Raw genomic sequence first — 23,270 nt, forward strand, 5'->3', positions numbered from 1 at the left:
AGGATGCTAAGGCCTAATATTGTAGAGTGGTTTACATAAACTTTATAGTTTTCTACATTCAAACCTATAATTTGTGAGTGATAGCTTTTTATTATGATTTCTGATGTACTTGAGCCATGTTTTATGCCATCTTCTGAGTAACCATAGGGACTGAGTGGCGACAGTGTATGAAACCATTTATTGTTCTATATTCCTATTTATTGCTTAACAAATGGCACCAGAGGCATAAAATTGTTTTATTTGTCAGATTTGCATAAGAACTTTTTTACAAAAGCCTTTTGTGGTACGTAACACATTCATAAATTCTCATAATCGTCCTTTTGAGGTACTTATAGTTTTACTGTTCTTCTTCTTCCTTTTTCATTAGTTGGGAAACTTTTAAGATAAGAAATATTTGTCATGATGGAAAGATCCTACTAATTATTTAAAAGAACCATCCAAAATTGAACATAAGGTCTCCTTTTTCTTTTCGTTTTTTAGAAAACAAAATCTTTAGAAATCTTTAGAAAAGTTAAAATAAAATTAAAGCCTGACTTTGTGATGAAATTATGTGGTTGGTTAAATTTGGATGCTGGTTATCAGACTTAAAAAAAAAAAAAAGTACCTTTTGAAAGATCTGAGACTTACTTATGACAGGAAAAAATAGAGTTCTAAAACTTTTGTATAAAAAGTATAGCATGTAAGTAGTGTTTATGAATGTGTTTCTATGGATGTGTTATATCTGTTCTATAAAACTTGAATAGAGTCTATAAAAACAGTTCTCAAGAGTGTTTCCACTGGTAACAGATAAATACAGATAGGGATATAAACATCATGGTTAAATAAATAGCAAAAAGGATCAGCTTTTGAATTTCTCAAAATGTTGATTTTCATCACCTTAGGAAAGATGTGTTACTTGTTATACATCCAGCACTTTAAGTCCTAGTGTCAAGTGAGTCAGGACTATAATCATAGATATATTTACCACTCCTTGCAACTTTAGCTATATTATAAAACTTGGGGATGATAACATTTACAAATAGAGAGACTTGTCCTTGTATTAGTAAATTCAGAGTAGTTTTCAACCGTGATGTGTGCTTTCTGCCCTAAGTGTATACAATCTTTTCAGATTTATCTATGAGCTATCTTGCTAATTGTTTTGCCCACATTCTATAGCCTTTCCCTCCTGTTGATGCAACTGTTCTCCCAGATTTCATGCTGAGCCTAATGCAGCGTTGGACTGGCTTCCTACCTATGCCCATAGTGTCTGCAAGTAAACGTCAGCCAAACTCTCTGCCTTTTTGGTTTCCACGACTGGTTGCTGTGGGCTTTTTACACCGTCTTTCCTTTCATGGACTGGGCTCCTGAAGGTCAGCAGCCTCCCTGACCTCGGTGCTAGGATAAGCTGCCGTATCTTCTTCCGCTTGCACACAGCATCTCTATACTTTATTCAAACAATTACCTGATTTGCATTGTCTCACTTTTTCTTACCGAGTTTTCTTGATCATTTAGAAATTTCCTTGGGGTTCAAGCCAGTTCATGAGCTAGACCTGATTTAAAATGAATAAGGAAATCTGGAGAACGAACTAATAGTCGATTTTTCACCCCTGGTCTACATTTTATATCTCTACTCTTAAGAGGCAGTATGCTAGAGGGCTAAAAGTAAGGGACTCCTGAGCCAGATTATCTTCATTTTGATCCTGGTTCTACCACTTATTTCTGTGTGACCTTGGGCAGGTTATGTAACCTCTCTGTGCCTCAGATTGTTTATAAGGGAGATAATAAAAATCCTTACAGCATATGGAGTTGGTGAAGTTAAATGTGGTGAAAGTTAAATGAATAAATAAAGCATCCACACTAGTGCATGACCCAAATTAAGTGTCATATAAGTGTTGCTGCATTGCAGTTCTCCTCTCAGCAACTGGGCTTGTGACCTGCCACTTCCGTCGGCTCTTACCAAGGCTCAGTGCCGCCCTGGGCCTCTGGTCCATTGTCATAGTAATGTTTGCACTCTGCTGGTGACCTGTAAATGTACATATTTTAGGATCCTAAAAACACGTATATTAGCAGATGATGACAAAAACACCAGAATTTTTATCAAAGAGAAAATAGAAAGTATATGGGTATAATATTGTAAGGATTAGAGTACACCTGTCAAATTACTGTAGGTTGGCTAAGAAACAAAGCAAAACAAATTGGGTCCCATCCACTATTTTTTGGCATCCTAAAAATAACTAGCTCTTACCTGATGAGGTCATTCATTCATGACCTGACCATCCAGTTCCTATCTGGCAATAATAACTTTTTGCAAAAAGCAACTCTTGCCTAAGTGGAGAGTTGCATCTTGATGAGTTTTGTATGAAAGTAAAGAAGATGCAGGAACATTATCAATGGGCTCTACACTAACCATTGGCATTTCTGTGTGAGCAACGTGTTGCATAGTTGTGTGACTTGGCAGCAGCTGGTCCATTGCTGACGTGTATGTGTTCACTGAGGCGTCACTCACACCTAAGGCTTCCTTGGAGAGACCATGCTGCCATTACATTTGGATCACTACCTGCCCCCAACACACACACAAACATGAACCAACTTTCCAAGCACCACACCCACCTTTTCTGGGCTCTGTACCAGATCTGGAGGGGGGTGATGGCTAGCAGTGAGGGTTTTGGCTCCATCATTAGTAGCAGCTGGAAGTGGGCCCGTGGCCAGCTCTGGTGGCAGTGGGCCACCTGTGGCTGGTGGCATGCTCACTAATGGAGATCTCTCATTATATACCTAGATCAGTGATCAGTAAAGAGCAAGCCATAAGAAACTCTTGGGTCTCTGGGACTGTTATCTTTTTACTCCTCATACAACTTCATGGTGAACTGCATTGAAATTTTTTTTTTTTTTTTTTTTTTTTGAGACGGAGTCTCACGCTGTTGCCCAGGCTGGAGTGCAGTGGCGCGATCTCGGCTCACTGCAAGCTCCACCTCCTGGGTTCACGCCATTCTCCTGCCTCAGCCTCCTGAGTAGCTGGGACTACAGGCGCCCGCCACCGCGCCCGGCTAATTTTTTGTATTTTTAGTAGAGACGGGGTTTCACTGTGGTCTCGATCTCCTGACCTTGTGATCCGCCCGCCTCGGCCTCCCAAAGTGCTGGGATTACAGGCTTGAGCCACCGCGCCCGGCCCTGCATTGAAATTTGACATTAATTTAGATATGCTTGCCTTTTCTGATCTCTAGTAGGATTCTAGGCTAGATGTCTTTGGAATTGAAATGCTTGTTGGCTTCTGGTTATTTTGGGGGTAATCCGTAACAGTCTATCATTCCTGGTGTTTGGTTTTAGTGGGCTGGGAAAAACATGAGTTGTTCAACACTGATGTCATGATACAAGGACGTGAAGATGTGAGTCATCGTGACATCCATCAGCCAGAATTGCTGGGATTCAGTGAGATGACTCACAGTAAGAGGTCAGTGTCTGGCTCAGTAGTTCCTTCTTCTACATGTATCCCTCAGTATCTAGAACCCTGAAATTGGTTTCTCTGAGAAAACCAAGAGGCCCGAAACGGTAATATATATCGTTGATTTTTATAGTTTTCAAAAACTAATATTTTAAACATATCAAAATTATTTCAAATGGTAACGTACTCAATGTACCATTTGGTTTAAGATGTTAACATTTTGCCATATGTGTCCTAAAGTCTTTTCAAGAAGAAATAAAACCTTACAAATATACTGGCAAGACCCTCCTCCTGCCCATCATGCCCCCATCCCTTCCCTCATGTTGTTGAGGTGGCGTGTGTTCTTCCCATCAGCTTTTTAATTTTACTACATATCTGTGCATTCATAAACAACATGTAGTGTTTTGTGTGTGTTGTAATCATGTAGTGTGTCCTTTTGCAACCCATGTTTTCCACCCATTCATTTTGAATTGATCTATGTTGATGCAGGCGTATAAAAAACTCATACAGCTAATTTCTTTTAGTTGTTAGGATTTTACTGTAGGAAATATGCCATCATTTATTTAGATACTTTTTAACTTAATTATCACGAAACACTTTGTGGTCTTTTTAACTCAGTTTCAGAGAACATATTCAAACCTGGGTTTATCCGATTTCATCAAGCTCTCTATAAACATTTGGAAAATAAAGTTGGGAAAATGAGCTTGCAGGCTGCCTCCTAGCATATCTCTGGGATCTTCGTGTAAGTGAAATTGTTGGCTGTGTGCCCCACTGGCCTGGGGTGGGCAAGACCAGGGCAGCCCGGTCTTTCTCAGTGGGACTGCACCACAGGAGGACCCCTGGGTCTTCAGAGGGTGGCCGGTCAGCTACTTGGGACATTGGCTCAAGCGAAATACAAGATCCTTTCTTTTTAAATGAACAATGCAGTAGCTCTGTGATATATTTGAGACTCAAGAAGCATTGAGTAAAGTGTAGCAGGGGAGACAAAACGAACATAGAAAAATTGCATGCTAACCAGCTTGGTATACACTCTACCCCTTGTTACCTTTGACAAAAATGGGATATTCTGTGTTTTTCTTTGCACCTTGATTTCTTACCCAACAATACTTAGTGGAGGTCCTTTCAAAGCACCTAGTATAGAACAAATTCATTTTTCACAGGGTGTATAATGTTCCACTTTATGGACATAGAATAACTTATTTGTCCATTCCCTTATAAATGGGTCATCTTTTTTTGTTTTGCTGTAAACTGCTGAAAACTGTAGTAATGTCCTTATGTATGTGTCTCTGTATCCATTTTAATTTTTTTAATTTTTATTTTAGTTATGGGGGGTATGTGTGAAGGTTTGTCGCACAGATAAACATGCATCACAGGAGTTTGTTGTACATAGTATTACATCACCCCAGGTATTAAGCTCAATACCCAATAGTTTCCTTTTCTGCTCCTCTCACCCTCCCCCTTCAAGGAGACCCCAGTGTCTGTTGTTTCCTTCTTTGTGTTCATAAGTTCTTCTCATTTAGCCTCCTCTTAGAGAACATGCGGTATTTGATTTTCTGTTCCTGCATTAGTTTGCTAAAGATGATAGCCTCCAGAACCATCCATGTTCATGCACAAGACATGATCTCATTCTTTTTTATGGCTGCATAATATTTCATGGTGTATATGTACTGCATTTTTTTAATCCAGTCTGTCATCAATGGGCATTTAGGTTGATTCCATGTCTTTGCTATTGTGAATAGTCCTGCAGTGAACATTCATGTGCATGTGTGTTTATGGTAGAATGCTTTATATTCCTCTGGGTATATACCCAGTAATGGGATTGCGGGGTCAAATGGTAGTTCTGCTTTTAGCTCTTTGTGGCATTGCCATACTGCTTTCCACAATGGTTGAACAAATTTATCCCACCAACAGTGTATAAGGGTTCCCTTTGTGACCTTGCCAGCATCTGTTATTTTTTGACTTTTTAATGATAGCCATTCTGACTGGTGTGAGATGGCATCTCTTTGTGGTTTTGATTCACATTTCTGAAATGATCAGTGATATTGATCTTTTTTTTTCATGTGCTTGTTGGCCACATGTATGTCGTCTTTAGAGAAGTGTCTGTTTATGTCCTTTGCTCAATTTTTAATGGGGTTATTTTTCTCTTGTAAATGTGTTTAAGTTCTTTATAGATGCTGGATATTCGACCTTTGTCAGATACATAGTTTGCACACATTTTCTCCCATTCCATGCCTTTTAAGTGGGGCATTTAGCCTGTTGACATTCAAGATTAGTATTGATATGTGTGGATTTGATCCTGCCATTGTGCTGTTTGATCCTGTCATTGATCCTGTCATTAGCTGCTGCTGTCATTGATCCTGTCACTAGCTGGTTATTATGTTGGCTTGTTTGTGTGGTTGCTTTACAGTGACACTGGTCTGTGTGTTTAAGTGGATTTTTGTATTAGCTGGTGGCAGTCTTTCTATATTTACTGTTCCTTCCAAGATCTCTTATAAGGCAGGTCTAGTGATGAAGTTCCTCAGCATTTGCTTATCTGAGAAGGATCTTGTTTCTTCTTTACTTAGGAAGCTTAGTTTAACAGGATATGAAATTATTCGTTGAAGATTTTTAAAAAAAAATAATGTTGAAAATAGGCCTCTAATCTCTTCTGGCTTATAGGGTTTCAGCTGAGAGGTCCACTATTAGCCTAATGAGGATCCCTTTGTAGGTAACCTGCCCTTTCTCTCTAGCTGCCTTTCACATTCTTTCATTTCAACCTTGGAAAACCTGACAATTATCTGTCTTGGAGATGATCTTCTTGTGTAGAATCTTGCAGGAGTTCCCCGTATTTCCTGAATTTGACTGTTGGCCCCCCTAACAAGGTTAGGGAAGTTTTCATGGATGGTATCTTGGAATTTTCCAAGTTGTTTGCTTTCTTCTTCTCCCTTTCAGGGATGCCAGTGATTTGTAGATTTGGCTTCTTTATATAATCCCATTCTTCTCAGAGGTTTTATTCATTCCTTTTTTTAATTTTTTTTTTCATTTTTGCCTGACCTATTTCAGAGAACCAGTCTTCAAGTTCTGAGATTCTTTCCTCAGGTTTATTCTGCTGTTAATACTTGTGATTGCATTGTAAAATTCTTTTTTGTTTTTGTTTTTGAGACAGTCTCTCACTCTGTCACCCAGGCTGGAGTGCAGTGGCGTAATCTTGGCTCACTGCAACCTCCGCCTCCCAGGTTCAAGCAATTCTCCTGCCTCAGCCTCCCGAGTAGCTGGGACTACAGGTGCCTGCCACCATACCCGGCTAATTTTTGTATTTTTAGTAGAGATGGGGTTTCACCATGTTGACCAGGCTGGCCTCGAGCTCCTGACCTCAGGCAATCCACCTGCCTCAGCCTCCCAAAGTGCTGGGATTACAGGAGTGAGCTACCGCAACCGATCGTAAAATTTTTATATTATTCGACTCTGTCAGACCCATTAGTTTCTTTTTTATGCTGACTATTCTATCCTTCAGCTCCTGTATCATTTTCTTGTGATTCTTCTTTTCCTTAGATTGGGTTTCACCATCCTCCTGAATCTCAGTGATCTTTGTTCCTATCCATGTTCTGAATTCTGTTTCCTTTATTCCAGCCAGTTCTGCCTGGGTAAGAACTCTTGTTGGAGAACTGGTGTGGCCATTTGGAGGACATATGACACTCTGGTCATCTGAGTGTTACCAGAGTTCTTGCTGGTTCTTTCTCATCTCTGTGTGTGGGCGTTCCTTTAATGTAGATTGAGCACAGTCAGCAGACTTCTTTTCTGGATGTTTTCACTGGGCTGACGCTTTGTGTAGGGTCTTTATTTGAAGCTTACTTGTTGTCTCTGGTTTCAGAGGGGGGTATGTTAATGAGGCATTTTTGGTGTTGAAGCTTTGGGGTGTGATCCACTAGGTGGCACTTAGGTGTACTGGTCAGTTGCTAGACTCTTGCTTGGTTGTGTGACTCTCCTGTTTCCTCAGTTTCCGCCGTGTTCCCTTTCTAGTGCTCTGAAACTGTGCGTTCCTCTCCCACTTGAGTGCTGGCTCTCCTTGGCACTCCTGGAATGCCCACTGCAGTTCTGGGGTGATCTCAGTGTTTATGTTCCTTCCCCAGCTTAGAGGCAGCACAGGAAGAGATCTTAGCAGGGGTTGTGGCCAGGGGTCATTTGCTTGACTCCTGGGGGCTCCACCTCAGAGAGACGTGGGTCAGCAATCACTCAGTGCAGTCAGCCCAAGATGGAGGGTTTGTGCTGTGTGCCCAAGCCAGGGGTTCCCTGTCTGCTGATGAGCCATGCGGGGGAGCGGGGGTGCGGAACCTGTGGGAGACGGACTGGCTGCCTCTCCTGGGGTCGACTGTAGCTTATTGGAGGTGTAGATAAGACACTCTTAGAGTCTTTGCTCCTTTGTTAGTTTGAGGGTGGCAAGGGCAGTTCCACTGCTGAGGTAGTGGGAGAGAGGCTCTCAGTTGCCCCTGGAGGCTCTGTTCAGGGAGTTGCTGAGTTGGTACTGGCTCCATAGCTCTGGCAGTGGTGGCTGGAGGCCCAGGCCTGGAGGACCTGTCCAGTGAGGAGATATGGGAACAGGCCCCCATGGAACAGTCCGGCCACTTTTCCATAGGGCTGCTGTGGTATGCTTGGGGCCTGCTCCAGTCCCTAGTCACCTCAGATTTTCCAGAACCTGGAGGTGTCACCAGCGAAGGCTGAGAAAAAGCAAAGATGGCAGCCTGTCCCTCCCTCTGGGAGCTTCGTCCCAGGGAGGTATGGACCTGGTGTTGGGCCAAAGGTACCTGTAGGAAGTGGCTGGAGACCCTGGTTGGGAGGTCCCAGCTGGTGAGGAGGAACGGGATTGGGACCCACTTAAAGCAGTCTGGCCACGTTTCGGTAGAGCAGTTGTGCTGTGCTAGGGGTCCGCTTCAGCCCCTGATCGCCTCGGATACTATGAGGCCCAAAGGCTGGAACGACTAAGGCACCTGAACAGCAAAGATGGTGGCCCACCTCTCCCTCTGGGAGTGCCATCCCAGGGGAAATTCAACGTCCATCTGTCAGATGGACAGCTTGGGCAGGGGTGGCTGGAGGCCCCAGTTGGAAGGTTCTGCCCATTGAGGGAACGGGATAGGTACCTGCTTAAAGCAGCCGTCTGGCCACGTTTCAGTAGAGCAGCTATGCTGTATGGGGGGATCCCTTCTGCCCTGTGTTGGCTCAGACTCTCCAAAGCCTGAAGGCTGGAATGGCTAAGGTGCCCAAACAGCAAAGCTGGTGGCGTGTCCCTCTCCCTGGGAGCTCCTTCTGAGGGAGGTGCAATGCCACTACTGGAAGCTGGCTGAAATTCTAAGCCAGTGGGGTCTCATCTCGTGAGGTGCATTGGAAGTGGGACCTGCGGGCTGTTGCTGCGCAGCCCCCTGGATTCATCATCTTTCCTAAGGGTATGTACGGGAGTCTCACCTCTCACTTTGCCAGAGCTACGGCTACTTTTGCTCCAAAGCCTGAGTAGCTAAGGCTCCAGGGTCTCCATGCATGCCTGAGCGGCTGCTCTGCCAAGACTCCCCGCAGCTCTGTCAGACTGAAGACGGAAGGCCCTGGTAGAGAGAGGTTTGCATGGAGATCTCCTAACCTGAGGTTTGCAGAGATCCATGGGAGAAGTGTGGTTTCTGGGTCGCCCATTCAGTCACTGCTTCCCTGGGCAGGGGAGGATCCCCTGGCTCCGTGTTGCCCCCTGGTGGGCCATCGTCCTGTCTTGCTTTGCTTTGTTCTCTGTGGGTCAAGTTGTTTCCTTGATTAGTCCCAGTGCGAGTACCTGGCTGTTTCAGTTGAAGGTGTTGTATTCACTTGCTCCTTCTGTTTCTCTCCATGAGAGCCAGGTACACCAGCTGCTTCTAGTCAGCCATCTTGGCCACTCACTCTCGTGTGTATTTATGCTCTGATTTCTGCAGAAGGGTGGATGGTGGGACAGGGGGACATGTGTATTTTTAATTTTAATAGATGCTTCTGTATTGCCCTCTAAAAAGGCCGCAATTCATATTTCCCTACAACCAGCACATGAGAATATCCTCTCCCTATCTTGTGACTTCTGAAAGTTATGAAATGTTTCAGTTTCTGACTGGATATCAAGTTATACCCCATTGTTACCAATTTCTGTGAGCACTAGGGGATATGAGCATCTTTCCAGATATCACCTTGGCAATTTGTTTTTGCTCTTTTGTGTGCTGCTCATCTTTTGCTAGGTTTGTTACTAACTTTGGGCCCTTATTCTTGGTTAGTTTCTGAGGACTGTTTATACAGCATAGATGTCAACCCTTTGTCATCTATGTTCCAGATATTTGAATCAGATAGAGCATTCATCTCTTGGCTTTGTTAGCCAGTCAGTGAAGGATTAATAGAAGCAAACTGTGTTCCAGCAGGTCAAGTACAACCTCATTAGTTTGATAAGTTAAGCATCCCTTTGGAAGGGTCAGTGGGTGGCATGATACTGATGGGCATGGTACAATACATGCTTGTTGAAGACTGTGGTAGCTCACACATGGGCTGAATTTTGTATCTCGAGCTTTTCAGGGGTTCTTTAAGCAACAGGGAGGTATGCTCATATGTGTGCCTTATGCTCAGAAAAATAGCTCGATCACCAAGCAGCTGTAGTCCACTCGACTGGTCTCTCTTCCTTATGGAAACTGGGTCCTGAAATTTGGTATCATTCTTTTTTTAGAAATCACGCCACCCTCAAAGCCTCATCCACCTGTCGTGGGCAAAGTGACTCATCACAGCATTGAATTATACTGGGATCTGGAAAAGAAAGCCAAACGCCAAGGACCTCAGGAGCAGTGGTTCAGGTTCTCGATTGAAGAAGAAGACCCCAAAATGCACTCTTACGGTATCATTTATACGTAGGTGCAGTGTTGAATTGCTTGCCACTTTGCCTTGACTTCCTGATTAGCTGGAATGATTTCTGTTGTCTTTAAAAAGCCACTTCTTATTTCAAATTAAAGAATGAGTCAGCATCATTTGTATTCATGCTCTTTTATGAATTACAATTTTTGGAAAATAGGCATTAGCAGTAACTTTGAAATTAAACCTCTGTACCTTTTGAGAGCTTCTTTGACTTCTGAAATATTTTAATGATATGTATTTAAAATCCAGAATGCAGAGACACACTCAAACGATAGCTTGATGAAATTAGGTGAGCTTCCCATCAGGCTGTGTGTTCCCTGACGTAGGATGGCCCCGCATGGTCTGCCCTGGCCAGCTTCTCTGATCTCATGTCATACCATTGTCACCTTGTCAATTCTCTTATACCACGCTGGCTGCCTCTCAGCCTTGACAGGCCAAGCCGGTTCCCATTACAGGGTCTTGCTTGTTGCTGTTGTCTTGAATGCATTTCCTTCTGTTTTCATACAGCTGGTTCCTTCACACCGTGCCAGTCTCAGATGAAACAACCCCACGCCCCCAGAAGGCCATTTGAAGTAGCCATCCTTCCATGCAGGCCTCCTGTAGCTCAGAACCTTGTTTTGTATGCCACATAGCGTTTAGCTCTGTTGGGTTTGTTTTACTTGTTTACTTGTTTGCTGAGTTTGTTTACCTTGTTCCTTGTTTACTTCTTTTATTTGTTCATTTCCTGCCTCCCCACCCAGTATTAAACTCGGCGAGAGACAAATAAGACTCCTGCCTGCTTAGCGCTCCAGCCGGTTCCTTGACAGTGCTGGCTGTTATATAGCAGGCCCTCCACATGCTTCTTGCATGAACAAATACCACCAGGAGTAACCAAGAAGTCATTTTTGGCCAGGCATGGTGGCTCATGCCTGTAATCTCAGCACTGTGGGAGGCTGAAGTGGGCAGATCCCTTGAACCTGGATGTTCAAGACTAGCCTAGGCACCATAGCAAAATCCCATCTCTACAAAAAATCCAAAAGTTAGCCAGGTGTGGTGGCTTGTGCCTGTCTGGGAGGCTAAGGTGGGAGGATCACTTGAGCCTGGGAGGTGGAGGCTGCAGTGAGCCATGATTGTGCCACTGCACTCCAGCCTGGGTGACAGAGTGAGACTCTGTCTCAAAAAAAAAAAAAAAAAAAAAAAGTTTTTCTTCTCAGTCTTCATATCATCTCTGACTTATTTCTCCCCCTTGATTTACCACTTGAAAAATGCAAAATGACTATTTTGTGATTCAGGAATATCAAAAATGAGATACAAATACGGTTTTTAGGTAAACTTTTAATTTTGAAATAATTATAGATTCATACCCAGCTGTAAGAAATAATACAGGGTGACTGTACCTTTTCCCATTTCCCTATGGTAACATCTTTGAATGCGATGGTGCAGCATCACAGTCAGGATACTGGCATTGATGCCGCCAAGATGCAGACCAGGCCCGTCACTTTCCTGGCCTTTTCTCAAGTTTGCATTGTGATCAAAACGCTGACATGAAGAGATCGATATGTTTGTGTGTATGTGTATATAAAATATATAGAAATATGTAATCTGTATATGAAGGCTCCAACTTCAACTGTTACCTCAGTGATAATGTATCTGATATTTGAGAAATTTCTCTGTACCTTAAAAAAAATAAGAAATGTAGTTAACCATGTAAAAATAGTTCTGTTCTAACTAGTCGAATATTGTTTTAATCATGTCGTTTTACTCATTGAAAGTATGCTTCTATCTAAAAGCATGAATTGTAAGAAGCATTTCTCTGGAGAAAGAAAAAGACATCTTTCTTTCCCCCATCACCTTAGCACCACAAGCTCTGCTTGGGCAGGCGAGTGGGGCCATCCTGAATCGTTCTTTCTTCATTGGCTGTTCCTTTCCTGGGTGGCCAGGTAGGCAGCCTCAGCTAGAGAAACCATAGCTGCGTGTGCTGGCTTCCAGCCTGAGGTGTGTGTCTGTGTTGTCTGCATTCTTCCCAGAGACCTGGTTGCTGTCAGGCTGGAGAACGCACTCACACTCCAAAGACAACCTGGCATTGTGGGTCTGGCAGTGACATCTGTGGTCCCCGCTCTAAGGACAATGGGGAAATGCCTGCATTTCTCGCAGAATTATACAGTACAAATCTTGACGCTAGGTGGCAGAATTAGGCTGTATTAATCTTGACCTCTTTTGCTTCCTTATTTGTTTCTCTGCATGGCCTTAAAACTAGCAAATGCTTTTCTTGTAAAAAGTGATTATCTGGAATACCTGATATTTGGATTGTGGATTTAAGAACCTCCTCTTGATTTGTCAATTTCTGTTCCCATCAGTCATCAGTCTATCTGGAATCAATGACATTGTCTTTGACTTGGGCTTTCCTCCATGGCTTCTCACAGCCAGTCAGTTACTGAGTTCTCCATTTGTAGAATTGCGTCTGTGCTTTCCCTCATTAGCTGGGGGTTTCCCCTGCAGGATGTAAGCTCCATTTCCCTGTAGCTCATTTGTGGATCCGCAGCTCCTACACCTGCCCAGTGTATTTTCTCATGGAAGGAGTTGACTTTATTCCTTTTTTTTTTCCTCCTCATCGTTCTACCTTGCCGGGCTAATTTCCATTTTAATCTTTCTTTTGTCAAATTGTCTTTGGTGGGTCTCCATTGCTTGAAGGATAAAGGCCAAATTCCTTAGACTAACATTTAATGCCTTTCACAGCTTCCCCACACCTGCCTTTCTTGCTGCCTCTTATTTCTCAGCACAAACCCTCCAATCAGATTTCCTACTGTCCTTTGAATATGCCGTGATGTTTTCTGCATGTGTGTTCATTTTTTTTTCCCTGTTTGGACAGATTTTCCCCTCTCACCCTATTCTTTCTTCTGCCCTGGTCAGATTTTACCTCCACTTGAGAAGTTCTCCTTACTACCCGATACTGTCTGCCCCAAATTCCTGTGTCATTGCTGCCCATGCCATGCATTAAATTTATTCCATCAGCATGTATTATTGTCTGCCATGTGTCATACACTGCTCCGGATGCTGGGGATATGGCACTGGGGAAAAAATTCCTCCCTCGTGATGAGGAAGGCAAACAATAAGATACATAAGTAAAAATAGGTAGTCAGCAGGCAATATGTACTAAGGGGCAGCAGCACAGGAAAAATTGAGGGCCTGGGGTAGAGGTGGGGAAGTCTTCACTAAGAAGGTAACTTCTGAGTAGGTCTGAAGCAAGGATACCTGGAGCCTTGCCACTATAGGGGGGAAGAAACTCACAGACAGAGCAAAGGGCAGGTGAGAAAGCCTGGTGGTGCAAGTATACTCGGCGGGTCCCAGGAGCGTTGAGGAGCAGAGGGAACAAGGAGGAAAGTAATGGGGGTGAGGGCAGCTGGGTCATGAGAGGTCACTGCCTGGGCCTTGAAGGTTATTGGGAGAACTCTGGCTTACTCTGAGAGAGGCGGGGAAAGCCACTGGAGATTGTGAAGCTGAGAAGAGGCGTGATCTGGCTTGTGTTTTACAAGGATCCCTCTGGCTGCTGAGTTGGGAACAGGCCGTAGGGCGGCCAGGCAGCAAGCAGCAGGGAGGACTGATGGGGAAGCTTTTGAAACAGTTTAGGTGGGAGACAGCACAACGGTGGAAAGTGGGACGATGCAGGATATGCTTTAAAGATGGATTTAAGAACTTGCTGGTGGACTGGATGTGGGATGTGAGAGAGAGGATGGTCAAGGGATATGTGACAGCCAGCACAGGCCAAGTGATGCTGCCTGAAGCATAAGTGTCACAGTCTCAGTGGCTTATGGCAGCAGCAATTCCCTCCCACACACCATGCCCACCGTGGCTGGGCCAGGGCTCCATCCTGCATTGTCCTCCTCCTGCAGCCCAGGCCAATGCAGCAGCCTCTGCCTGAACATTGTCAGTCACTGTAGCAGGGGAGAGAGCATGGCACGCTGTTTCTTGAAGCTTCCACCCAGAATGACATACTTCACTTCTGCGTCTACTTCATTGCTGAAAGCAAGACATGCAGCCATGTCTGAGTTCAGTAGGGCGAGGAGGTAGGATCCCTGGGGGAGGGCACCTCGTGTCTCTAAACAACAATCCAGCCTTTCACAGGAGGCACCCAGGGTTTGGCCTGAGCAACTATAATAACAGAGACAGGGAAGACTGTGGGTGGAGTAGATCAGTTTGAAACTATCAGACATCCAAGCCAAGATGTCAAGGAGGCAGTTGGGGATGTCAAGGGCCAGGGAAAGGGATCTGGGTTGGAGAGACAGACTCCAGAGTCATCAGCATGAGGCTGGATTGGAGTTCTGAAGGGAGGGAGTGGAGAGAAGAAAGGGAAGTCTGGTAACTGAGTCTTTGGGCTTTTCAATATTTAGCTTCTTACGTTTCATATTTGCTCAGCTCTTGCATCAAACATTTGCTTGTTGACTGATAACAAAAACAAGGCTATGCTTCACATTTTTGTAGACTTTCCTCTACTGTGGAAATAGTTCTAAGATTCATTTATTTTTTCAGCTGTCATGTCTAGGTAAAGTTGCGCTTCTCCATGGATTCAATGAACTGCCCTTGTGAGTCCTCCCTGTGCCTGCATTGTCATCACTGTAGAGTACCCTGGGGGGCAGTTGTGTCCTGGGTCCCTGCTGTGTCTTTTGTCCTCTTTGGAGCCATCTCTAGTGATGCAAGAGTCTTCAGCCTTTCACAAGTGTGCTCGGTAACATCTGGTTTCTAACACAGTTGTGTTATTTCCCTTTCCAGGGGTTATGGAGGTACTGTTTGCTTCAGGGTGACCTTATGATATTTAGCAATATTGGATTTTATTGGGACCACTTCTGGTTTTGTTTTGGTCTAATACTATGCTAAGTCTCTGACACCTTGCACTGAATTCCGGTGAGGCTTGGCCATTAGATTCTCATTGAACTTCTTTTTTTTTTTTTTTTTTTTGTTTTTTTTCTTGAGACGGAGTCTCGCTGTGTCGCCCAGGCTGGAGTGCAGTGGCGCTATCTCGGCTCACTGCAAGCTCCGCCTCCCGGGTTCACGCCATTCTCCTGCCTCAGCCTTCCAAGTAGCTGGGACTACAGGTGCCGCCACCTCGCCCGGCTAGTTTTTTTGTATTTTTAGTAGAGACTGGGTTTCATCATATTAGCCAGGATGGTCTCAATCTCCTGACCTCGTGATCCACCTGCCTCGGCCTCCCAAAGTGCTGGGATTGCAGGCAAAGGTCTTTTCAGATGCCACACATTGTTGGCTCAGTTTCTGTGACCCAAATATCTAAGTATTCATGGACGTATTTTCATTTAACATCAAAATCTACCTACTCATAAGACTCCTTTGTGCCAGGCTGATACATTTCAGTTTTTAAAAAATTATTACTTTTTAGCTCTGGCGGTTTTTCTGAATATTTTTCTTGGTTTTAGAGCTTTTACTTTTATGGTAAGTGTATTTATATCGATTTTTAACACTTATCTACTTCTTGGTTTCTTGATGGAAAAGTTTTTGTAATGCCGTTGGCTTTGTTTCTTCATTGTCTTTCTACAGTTTCTTTTTTGTTGATACATACTATCTCAGTTACCTGCTGCATAACGAACCAGCCCCAGACTGAGCGGCTTGCAGCAGAAACAGTCCTGTGTTTGCTGATGATCTGTAATTTGGCTAGAGTGTTGATGACTTGTTTCTGCGCCATGTGGTCTTGACGGTTGCAGCTCTCTTGGGGCTGGAAGAACCAAATGGCTTCACCCATGTGAGATGCATCAGCTGGGACAGCCAGGACAATAGGAGGCTGGCTGGGCTTCTTCATCTCCTTTGTGGTCTGGATCTTCCACTGACTCTGTCTTACTAGGTGGCCTCTTTCTCCAACAGGAAAGTTGAACTTCTTTACATGGTGTCCAGCTTCCAAGCAAGGAGAAGCAGAAACTTCCGGGAATGTTAAGACCCAGAGCCAGAGCTGTACTGATTCACTTCCACCACTTTCCGTCCTGTTCAAGGGGAGAGGAACTCGACCTTAACTCTGTGGGGAGAGGAGCATGTTCCTGCAGGGATGGTAGCGACTGTGGAGGCCAGCTTGACTTCCAGCTCATTTGGCTTCTTTTAGGTGAATAGAAATGTGTTTCTAGCAAAGATGATGTTGGTTAGGAGGCTGAATCCACCAGCGCACAGAGCAGGGAGGCAGAGACACGTACGTGGTCAGAGGTGCTTTAATGTGCTTAGTCTTTTTCTTGGTTCTGCTGGTGCTACACCCAAGAAGTCATTTAGATTTGGTGCCTGAAGTAACTTTGTGATGCAAAAACAGGATCAATGAATGTTCAGTATTTGATTTTACCTTGAAATTTCACATTTTAACAAAGGACAGAAACATCAAGTGAAGAAGGTCTTTGTAAATGTTTTTCAGTTTTCAAAAAAAGATTCTGTTAGATGTTAGAGTTAGAGTTATGATATTAGAGTTGTCTCCAGATTTCACGGAGGCACCTCTTTCCTGGACGTGCCAGACTCTTCTGCACCCTGACTCTCACCACAGTGAGAGCACCTAGAATCTGACTTTCCGAGGCGTTGTGTGTTCTTTCAACCCTCCTGGGAAGTCCTTTCTCAGACCGCCTGGAAGACATCTGCCTGTCTGTCATGGAAGTCCTTTATGCCATTTCTCACTTGACATCAGAGATACCTCTACCAGAGGACACTCTCCTGGCACCTCACTCCCTCTGCCCTGTACCTGTTTCTCAAGTACCTGTTCCTGCCCCATGCCTGTTCCTCAGTGGGGGAATTACTTGTTTGATGGATGAGTTTGGCGGAAGGAACTGAGAAGACCTTCTGAGTTCTCCTTTGGGAATACTCCTCCCTCTAGGGCAAGTGTTGGGTCTGTTCTTTAGCCACACACTTAGTGCCGTGCCTCATCCTTCGGGGGAAAGAATCCGGTGGGGGCTGGGAGTGAGTGGGCAAGGCTGTTTGATGATTAGGTGAGGTGTTAGCTCACCCACGTGACCCAGATCTGAAGGCAGGTTTTCAGGTGTTTATTAGTGATACTAACTCTAGCACTGTCATTTCACCCTTGCTCAGCTGTCCCTTCTTCACGGTCCTTGATTGCCCCTCTTCTTGCCACCCCATCAGTAGGAAGTTGGGTTCAACTTAGTGTTGACAGGTTCATTTTGGCCCTGAGCTGGTGCAGGGCTGCATCCCAGCCTGTTCCAACACCTTGCAACTAATGGGCGCTAGATACACTAGATACACTTGTTGAGTTGTGTGGAATGGAATCGATGTATAAATATTTAGTTGCACATAAACATCCTTGAAAAATTAGTTGTGAATCCCAAAGAATGGTTGTGGTATCTTTGGAGGATCTATTGAGAATAAAAGTAAAAACTAGAGACAGGAAAAAAAATCTGGAGGGAAACAGTGGTAACCTTGGCATCTAAGGAGCTATGGAGAATGGTCCAAGGGAGGAGAAGAAGAACTGGATTAAGTGTTGAAGCAGGAAAGAAGTAAGAGCTGGAAATGACACACATACCCCTCTCGAAAACCAAGCCTTTGAGTAGAAGAAAAGAAAAATTTTGAGATAGGATTTGAAAAGGGATACATGGAGTTTAGTCAGATAAGAAGAATGTTGGCAGAATGGAGAAATGGGTAACATAGAGGTTTTGGGTAATATTGGGAAATATGTACAGCTCTGTCAACTTTTGGAGACCTGATATTGTAGAATGCATGCCACTCAAAGCCAGGCTCCTGGGACCTGCCTCACAAGCAGAGGGTGGGGTCCTATCTTAGCACTTGCGCTGGGTCCCAGCATCTTCTGAGCAGCCAGGCAAACTACCTACCTGCATTTCTTGGTGCTCATTTTGCAGGCTGCAAATGTTTAGATTCAGTCCTGCTTCCCTCTGGAGGTGTGTGGATTTCCATCGTGAGTCTCTCATCAGATTTCTATCCCAGAAGTGCTCAGCATCCATTTCCCACAAACATTCTTAAGATGAACTTGACCATGGGGCGTGATGTTAGCATTGTCTTCTGTGTGCTGCCTGAGCTCCCAGCTCTACTGGAAGTTGCTCACGGGCTGCGAGCAATCTTGCATGTGACTTCTTCAGTCCTTTCCCTGCAGTGGTATTTTGCCGGCAATAGTTATGCAGCCATGTATTAGCCTCACAGCCCCCACCACTAGATGGCCCCCACTTCAAAATTACATATATACAATTTGACTGCCTGTCTTATCTTTCAAACATAAAACTTTGTCACTTGAGGACAAATGTCACAGTTAACGTGATTATTTCTCCAAAGTACAAAACGGCATGCTGGCTATGTGTCAGGCCCCAGACTAGGCCCTATGGGACAGAGGGCACCTGCTGGGTAGGGATAGAGGTGCCATGTGGGACTTGTCCTTCATTCTCTAGGAGTTCAGCAAAGCAGGATCCATCAGCTGTGTCCTGGAAATAGAAGGAACATCACTTCCACCTGCTCTTCTCGTGTCTTATCAGAGAGTGCAGATTAAGCTACCTGGTGTTGTCAGCATGTTTGTCTCCTCCTGTCTAGGGGATATGCAACGAAGCATGTTGTTGAAGGTCTGGAACCAAGGACGCTGTACAGATTTCGCCTGAAGGTCACCAGCCCCTCTGGGGAGTGTGAGTACAGCCCACTCGTCTCAGTGTCTACGACCAGTGAGTATTCAGCCTCTCCATGCTCACCTGTCTCTAGATCAATGGAAATGACAAGCAATTTAGAGATGAAAATATTCTGCCTCTTGTTCGGCCTTACCAGAAGCAGGAATGATACCATTTTTAAACACTGCAACAGTATTTACTAGTTGGGCCTTTGCCATACTTGTAATGTCAGGGAAGTCTAATTCTGCTTTCACAAACTGGGAGATCTATTTTTGTGCCAAAACGGTCCTGTCAGTAGCCATTCAGCACAAAAGGGTAGAGTCACCTTTCTTAGGAAACGGGCCACAGGGATGGGGGCTGGGTAAGCCTAAGCGTCCCCATGCAGCAAAGCAGGCCGCCTGCCTGAGCGTCCTCGGGCAAGCAGCTCCATCCAGCGTCTTGTCCATTTTAGACAACCCCAGGGTGTGCGTCTTAACTCGATACACAAACCCGATTCCTGGGGTCATGGTGAGTGAGGGAGAACGAACAGTGCTGCTGCATCCATGGAGAACCCCGCAAGGGAGAGCCCCACATGGAGACCTCTGAGCCCTTCAGCCAGCTGAGTTTTAAGGTTGTTTCTGAGGTTGGTATTTTAAAGCATTTTAAAGATGCTGTGTCCAGGACCATCTCTGAGCAAGAACATTGTAAAAATTAGGATGGTCACAAGTGTTCTCCACGGCCCACCCACTGAAAACACAGGTGAGTAATTTTTCAGCTGCACGAAGGAAGCCTGCCTTTGCGAGTAAAGCTGTTTTCCGTTTTAGTCCAGGTAGCATTTGGCTTGGAGGTATGTGCTTTCTGTGGCTTTCAGCTGTGTCCTTTAGGCATTTCTTCATGACAATTTTTGTGTAGACTGAAGTTAACTCAGCTTGTGAGCTGTGGTACCTTCAGTTGCAGACCTGGCATTAGGGGACAGGATCTGAGTTTAGCAAACTGGGAGTTTAACTGTGAAAAACACAATTTCAGAGGAGACTTCTGATGTGAAATGGTCAACTCTGGGGATTCAGGTTAAGAAAGAGGGCTTGTTCCTTCATCCGGCAGTGCTGAGAACATTTGCTGTCATATGGAACGTACTTACCTCTCGGGTTCTTACAAGAAAGCAAAGACGGCAGAACGTGAGCTCTGTGTGCTGAAGGAAGGCAGAGGGCGTGCAGGAGAAGGGGTAGGAGGAAGAGGTGGCAAAGGGAGCCAGGCGTATGAACAGAGACTCTCCGGGCAACCCCAGCCAGGATGCCGTCCCAGGCTACCTTTCTGTTCCCTCCCATCCTCTTGCTGTCCCCACCGCCCACAGGCCTTCTGCCACTCCGCAGACCCCCACCTCTGCCCTCCTCCCTGGAGCACTCACTTCATTGCTGTGCTCACTGAGTCTGCTCCATGGGCAAGCACGTGGGGGCGATGCGTCGTGTAGCTTTCCCCTCCTCTGTCACATGCTCGCCCTCCTCCCCAGGTACAGAGCAGTATTCCCCACCTCTGTGAACACTTCTTGCATCTTCTCTTAAGTGTTTGTCTACCTTTTGGTCTCCCACCTACATTGCGGGCTCCAAAAGGGTGGGTGGTGGGTTGGCCATCTTTAGCTTGTGGGAGATCCTTAATAAATAAGTCAGCGTGTGTGCCTGTGGCCTGGGCAGGAGGATCGCTTGAGCCCAGGAGTTCAAGGCTGCAGTGAGCTATGGTGGCACCACTGAACTCTCCAGCCTGGACAATAGAGCAGGACCCTTTCTCTAAAAAAAGAAGATCCTTGATGGATGGATGGGTGAAAATTAAGGACCAGTGGCAGAATTAAGAGTATGAAAAGAAACACTGATTTTCTCAGGTTTCATTTACGTTTGTTGGGAGATGTATTAGTTTTCCACTGGCCAGTGAGAGTTCACCCGAACCTTCCACGTGAGGGTGAATATGGTTGGTTCTGCAGCCTTCCATGGTGGGCTTCAGGTGGTCTCTAGCATCCTCTTAATAGCACATCAAAGCCGGGGCAGGGGCTTTTGGCCCTCCTGGCCTGAGTTTACATGGGGTTGGCATACCATTTGGAGCTCTTTTAGGAAGGGCTGTTTATTAGTGTGTTCTTAAGCTACTAATAAAGACATACTTGAGGCTGGGTAATTTATAAAGGAAGAGGTTTAATGGACTCACAGTTCCACATGGCTGGGAAGACCTCATAACCATGGTGGAAGGTAAAGAAGAAGGAAAGGCATGTCTTCATGGTGGCAGGCAAGAGAGAGCATGTGCAGGGGAATTTCCCTTTATAATACCATCAGATCTTATGAGACTTAATTCACTATCATGAGAACCGCATGGGAAAGACCCGCCCCCATGATTCAATTACGTCCCACCAGGTCCCTCTCATGACACATGGGAATTACGGGAGCTACAATTCAAGATGAGATTTGGGTGGGGACACAGCCAAACCATATCAGGCTGTGCCTGTGGGCCAGATGTGCCTTCTTCCCACTGAGCTGGCTCCAGAGGCAGCCATGGAGAGCTGGTGCAAGGCGTCTGTCCTTACAGCCCCATGGTTTCCATGACTAATTAGATGAGGCCTCCTGCAAGGACGAGTGTGTGGTGGTGACCAGGGGTGTGTGTGTGTGTTGGGGGAGTGATCCTGGCCATTTCACTGCCAGATAATAGCATCACTGCCTGCAGCCAGGAAGCCTTCTCAGCTCCAGGGGGCTGGACTGGTTGGTGAGGATCAGGTGTCCTCCTCCTCCTAGCTGGGGAAGGCTCTTGGCTCTGCGGGCTGGCTGCAGTTCCCTTATGCTATTGTTATGTATTTATAATATCCAAAGCAGATTCTCCTAAGGAGGCAGATCATGCTAAACAAAGAACTGAAAATGTGCACATGATACAGAGCAAGTGCAAATGCTTCTGTGTGGTGATAATTTGCATTCAGTTTGAGAGTGTTTTAATGAATCACAGAGGCATGCACTTTGTTTGAATAAAGAATGCACAGCCTTTTTTTTTCCCCCCAGGTAAAGTACACGAGATTCTTGCTTAAATGAGGCATACAATTTTAATCAGTTGGGCCCTTATAAAGAAAGAAAAACAGCTGCTACTTGTTAATTGGCAAATATCTTCTCCAATGAGCTCGTGATTTATTCACTGCTTTTAATAGACTTAAAATTCCACCAAGAAAGGTGTTATCACCATATTATAATATCTGCAGGTACATCTGCAGCTAAATAACCCTCTTAAAGAATATGAACGATGGCTTCCTCAAGACCACTCTGCCCTGCTCTGCCCTTCTCATCAGTGTCCCCGCTCACCTGGGCCTGACTGGTGAGTTCCATCCTGCTCAGATGAACGCATGGGCTTACATCCTCACTGTAGGCAGGATCAGTTTGATATTTGCAATTGCAACACTCAGGGTAAACACTAGAAAAACAAACCTGCAGAGCAACAGCCAGCCTTTTAAAAATATTCAGTTGCACTTATTGATGGCATTCCCTTGGGCCAGGCCCACAAAGTCTTGAAGGATTCAGGGGTGGGAGGAATGGAACATTCTGTTCACCCTGGAATTTCCTCTCTGTTCCTCAGGACTCCTGCCTATAGTGGGAGTAGGAAGAATTGCTGTGCACTGCAAACAAGGGTCTTTTTCTGTTTCTTTGTCAAATTCATGTAAATGGAGACGTTTTTGTGCCTCTGTTGCTTCACACAGGTTCCAGTGTAATCCTCAGTCCCTCCTTTCACTCTTGGTAGTAGCGTGAGGACAGCTGAGGAGTTAACGCTGAGAAAGAGCTCTCACACCCTGCAACGGTGGTCACTGCTCAGCAAGCAAGGACTGAGCAACAATTATGTCGATTCCCCTCTCTCCTGTGAGGTGTCCCTTTGTTCTCAGAGTAAGCTGCGAAGTGCTCATTACCTCCTGTGGAAGCTGGAATTGGCATTACATTTATTATATCCTGATACTGAAAGCCCTGGTCTTTGCTACAGGTGGTCCTGTAGCTTATAAGCATGCAGTGAACTTGTTTCATTTTCCAACCTTTGCATGCTGCAGAGCTTCCTGGTTAGGATGCGCTGGGAAGTGCCCCCCCCGGGAGAGCCTTGCTGTTCGGTAAGATGGAGGCTGTGGAGTAGATGGGGTCGGTGGAGAGAGGTGGTCGGGGGTGCACCCTTAGAACTTTCCCTAACATCTCAAGCAGTTAGCACTTTTTGGAAGATTTTTAGGCATCCCCTTCCTTTTAACACTGGGGGAGGATCACATTTACTTAAGATGTTCATCTGTCTGCAGAATTTAGTAAGAGTGGAAGCATATAGTGAATTGGTCTGTACTACAGCATTTACTAAATACTAAAGGGAACGAGTGAGCCTCATGGAAGACTTGGCCTTGGCTCTGATGCTGCCCTCTCCTAACTGGGCAACCTTGGACAACTTAG

General features: G+C 45.1%; 1 protein-coding gene and 1 long non-coding RNA gene across 4 annotated transcripts in view; one reads left to right on the forward strand and one right to left on the reverse strand.

Annotated features, from left to right (window-relative positions):
* The window catches only part of FANK1 (fibronectin type III and ankyrin repeat domains 1), a 121,251-nt gene that overhangs the window by 79,885 nt on the left and 18,096 nt on the right, over nucleotides 1-23,270 (forward strand). For all 3 annotated transcript variants that reach the window (XM_015148443.3, XM_001087611.5, XM_001087857.5), the window contains exons 2-3: nucleotides 10,113-10,290; nucleotides 18,794-18,918. In XM_015148443.3, coding sequence (XP_015003929.1) covers nucleotides 10,113-10,290; nucleotides 18,794-18,918 — 303 coding nt within the window. The remainder of the gene's footprint in view (nucleotides 1-10,112; nucleotides 10,291-18,793; nucleotides 18,919-23,270) is intronic.
* Nucleotides 1,845-3,207, reverse strand: LOC144331412 (uncharacterized). The gene is made up of 4 exons (XR_013398509.1): nucleotides 3,188-3,207; nucleotides 2,590-2,754; nucleotides 2,387-2,497; nucleotides 1,845-2,002 (listed from the first exon to the last, which is right to left on the reverse strand). It is a non-coding gene; the product is annotated as an uncharacterized LOC144331412 (long non-coding RNA).

The sequence above is a fragment of the Macaca mulatta genome, chromosome 9, assembly GCF_049350105.2.
Source record: "Macaca mulatta isolate MMU2019108-1 chromosome 9, T2T-MMU8v2.0, whole genome shotgun sequence".
NCBI lineage: Eukaryota > Metazoa > Chordata > Mammalia > Primates > Cercopithecidae > Macaca > Macaca mulatta.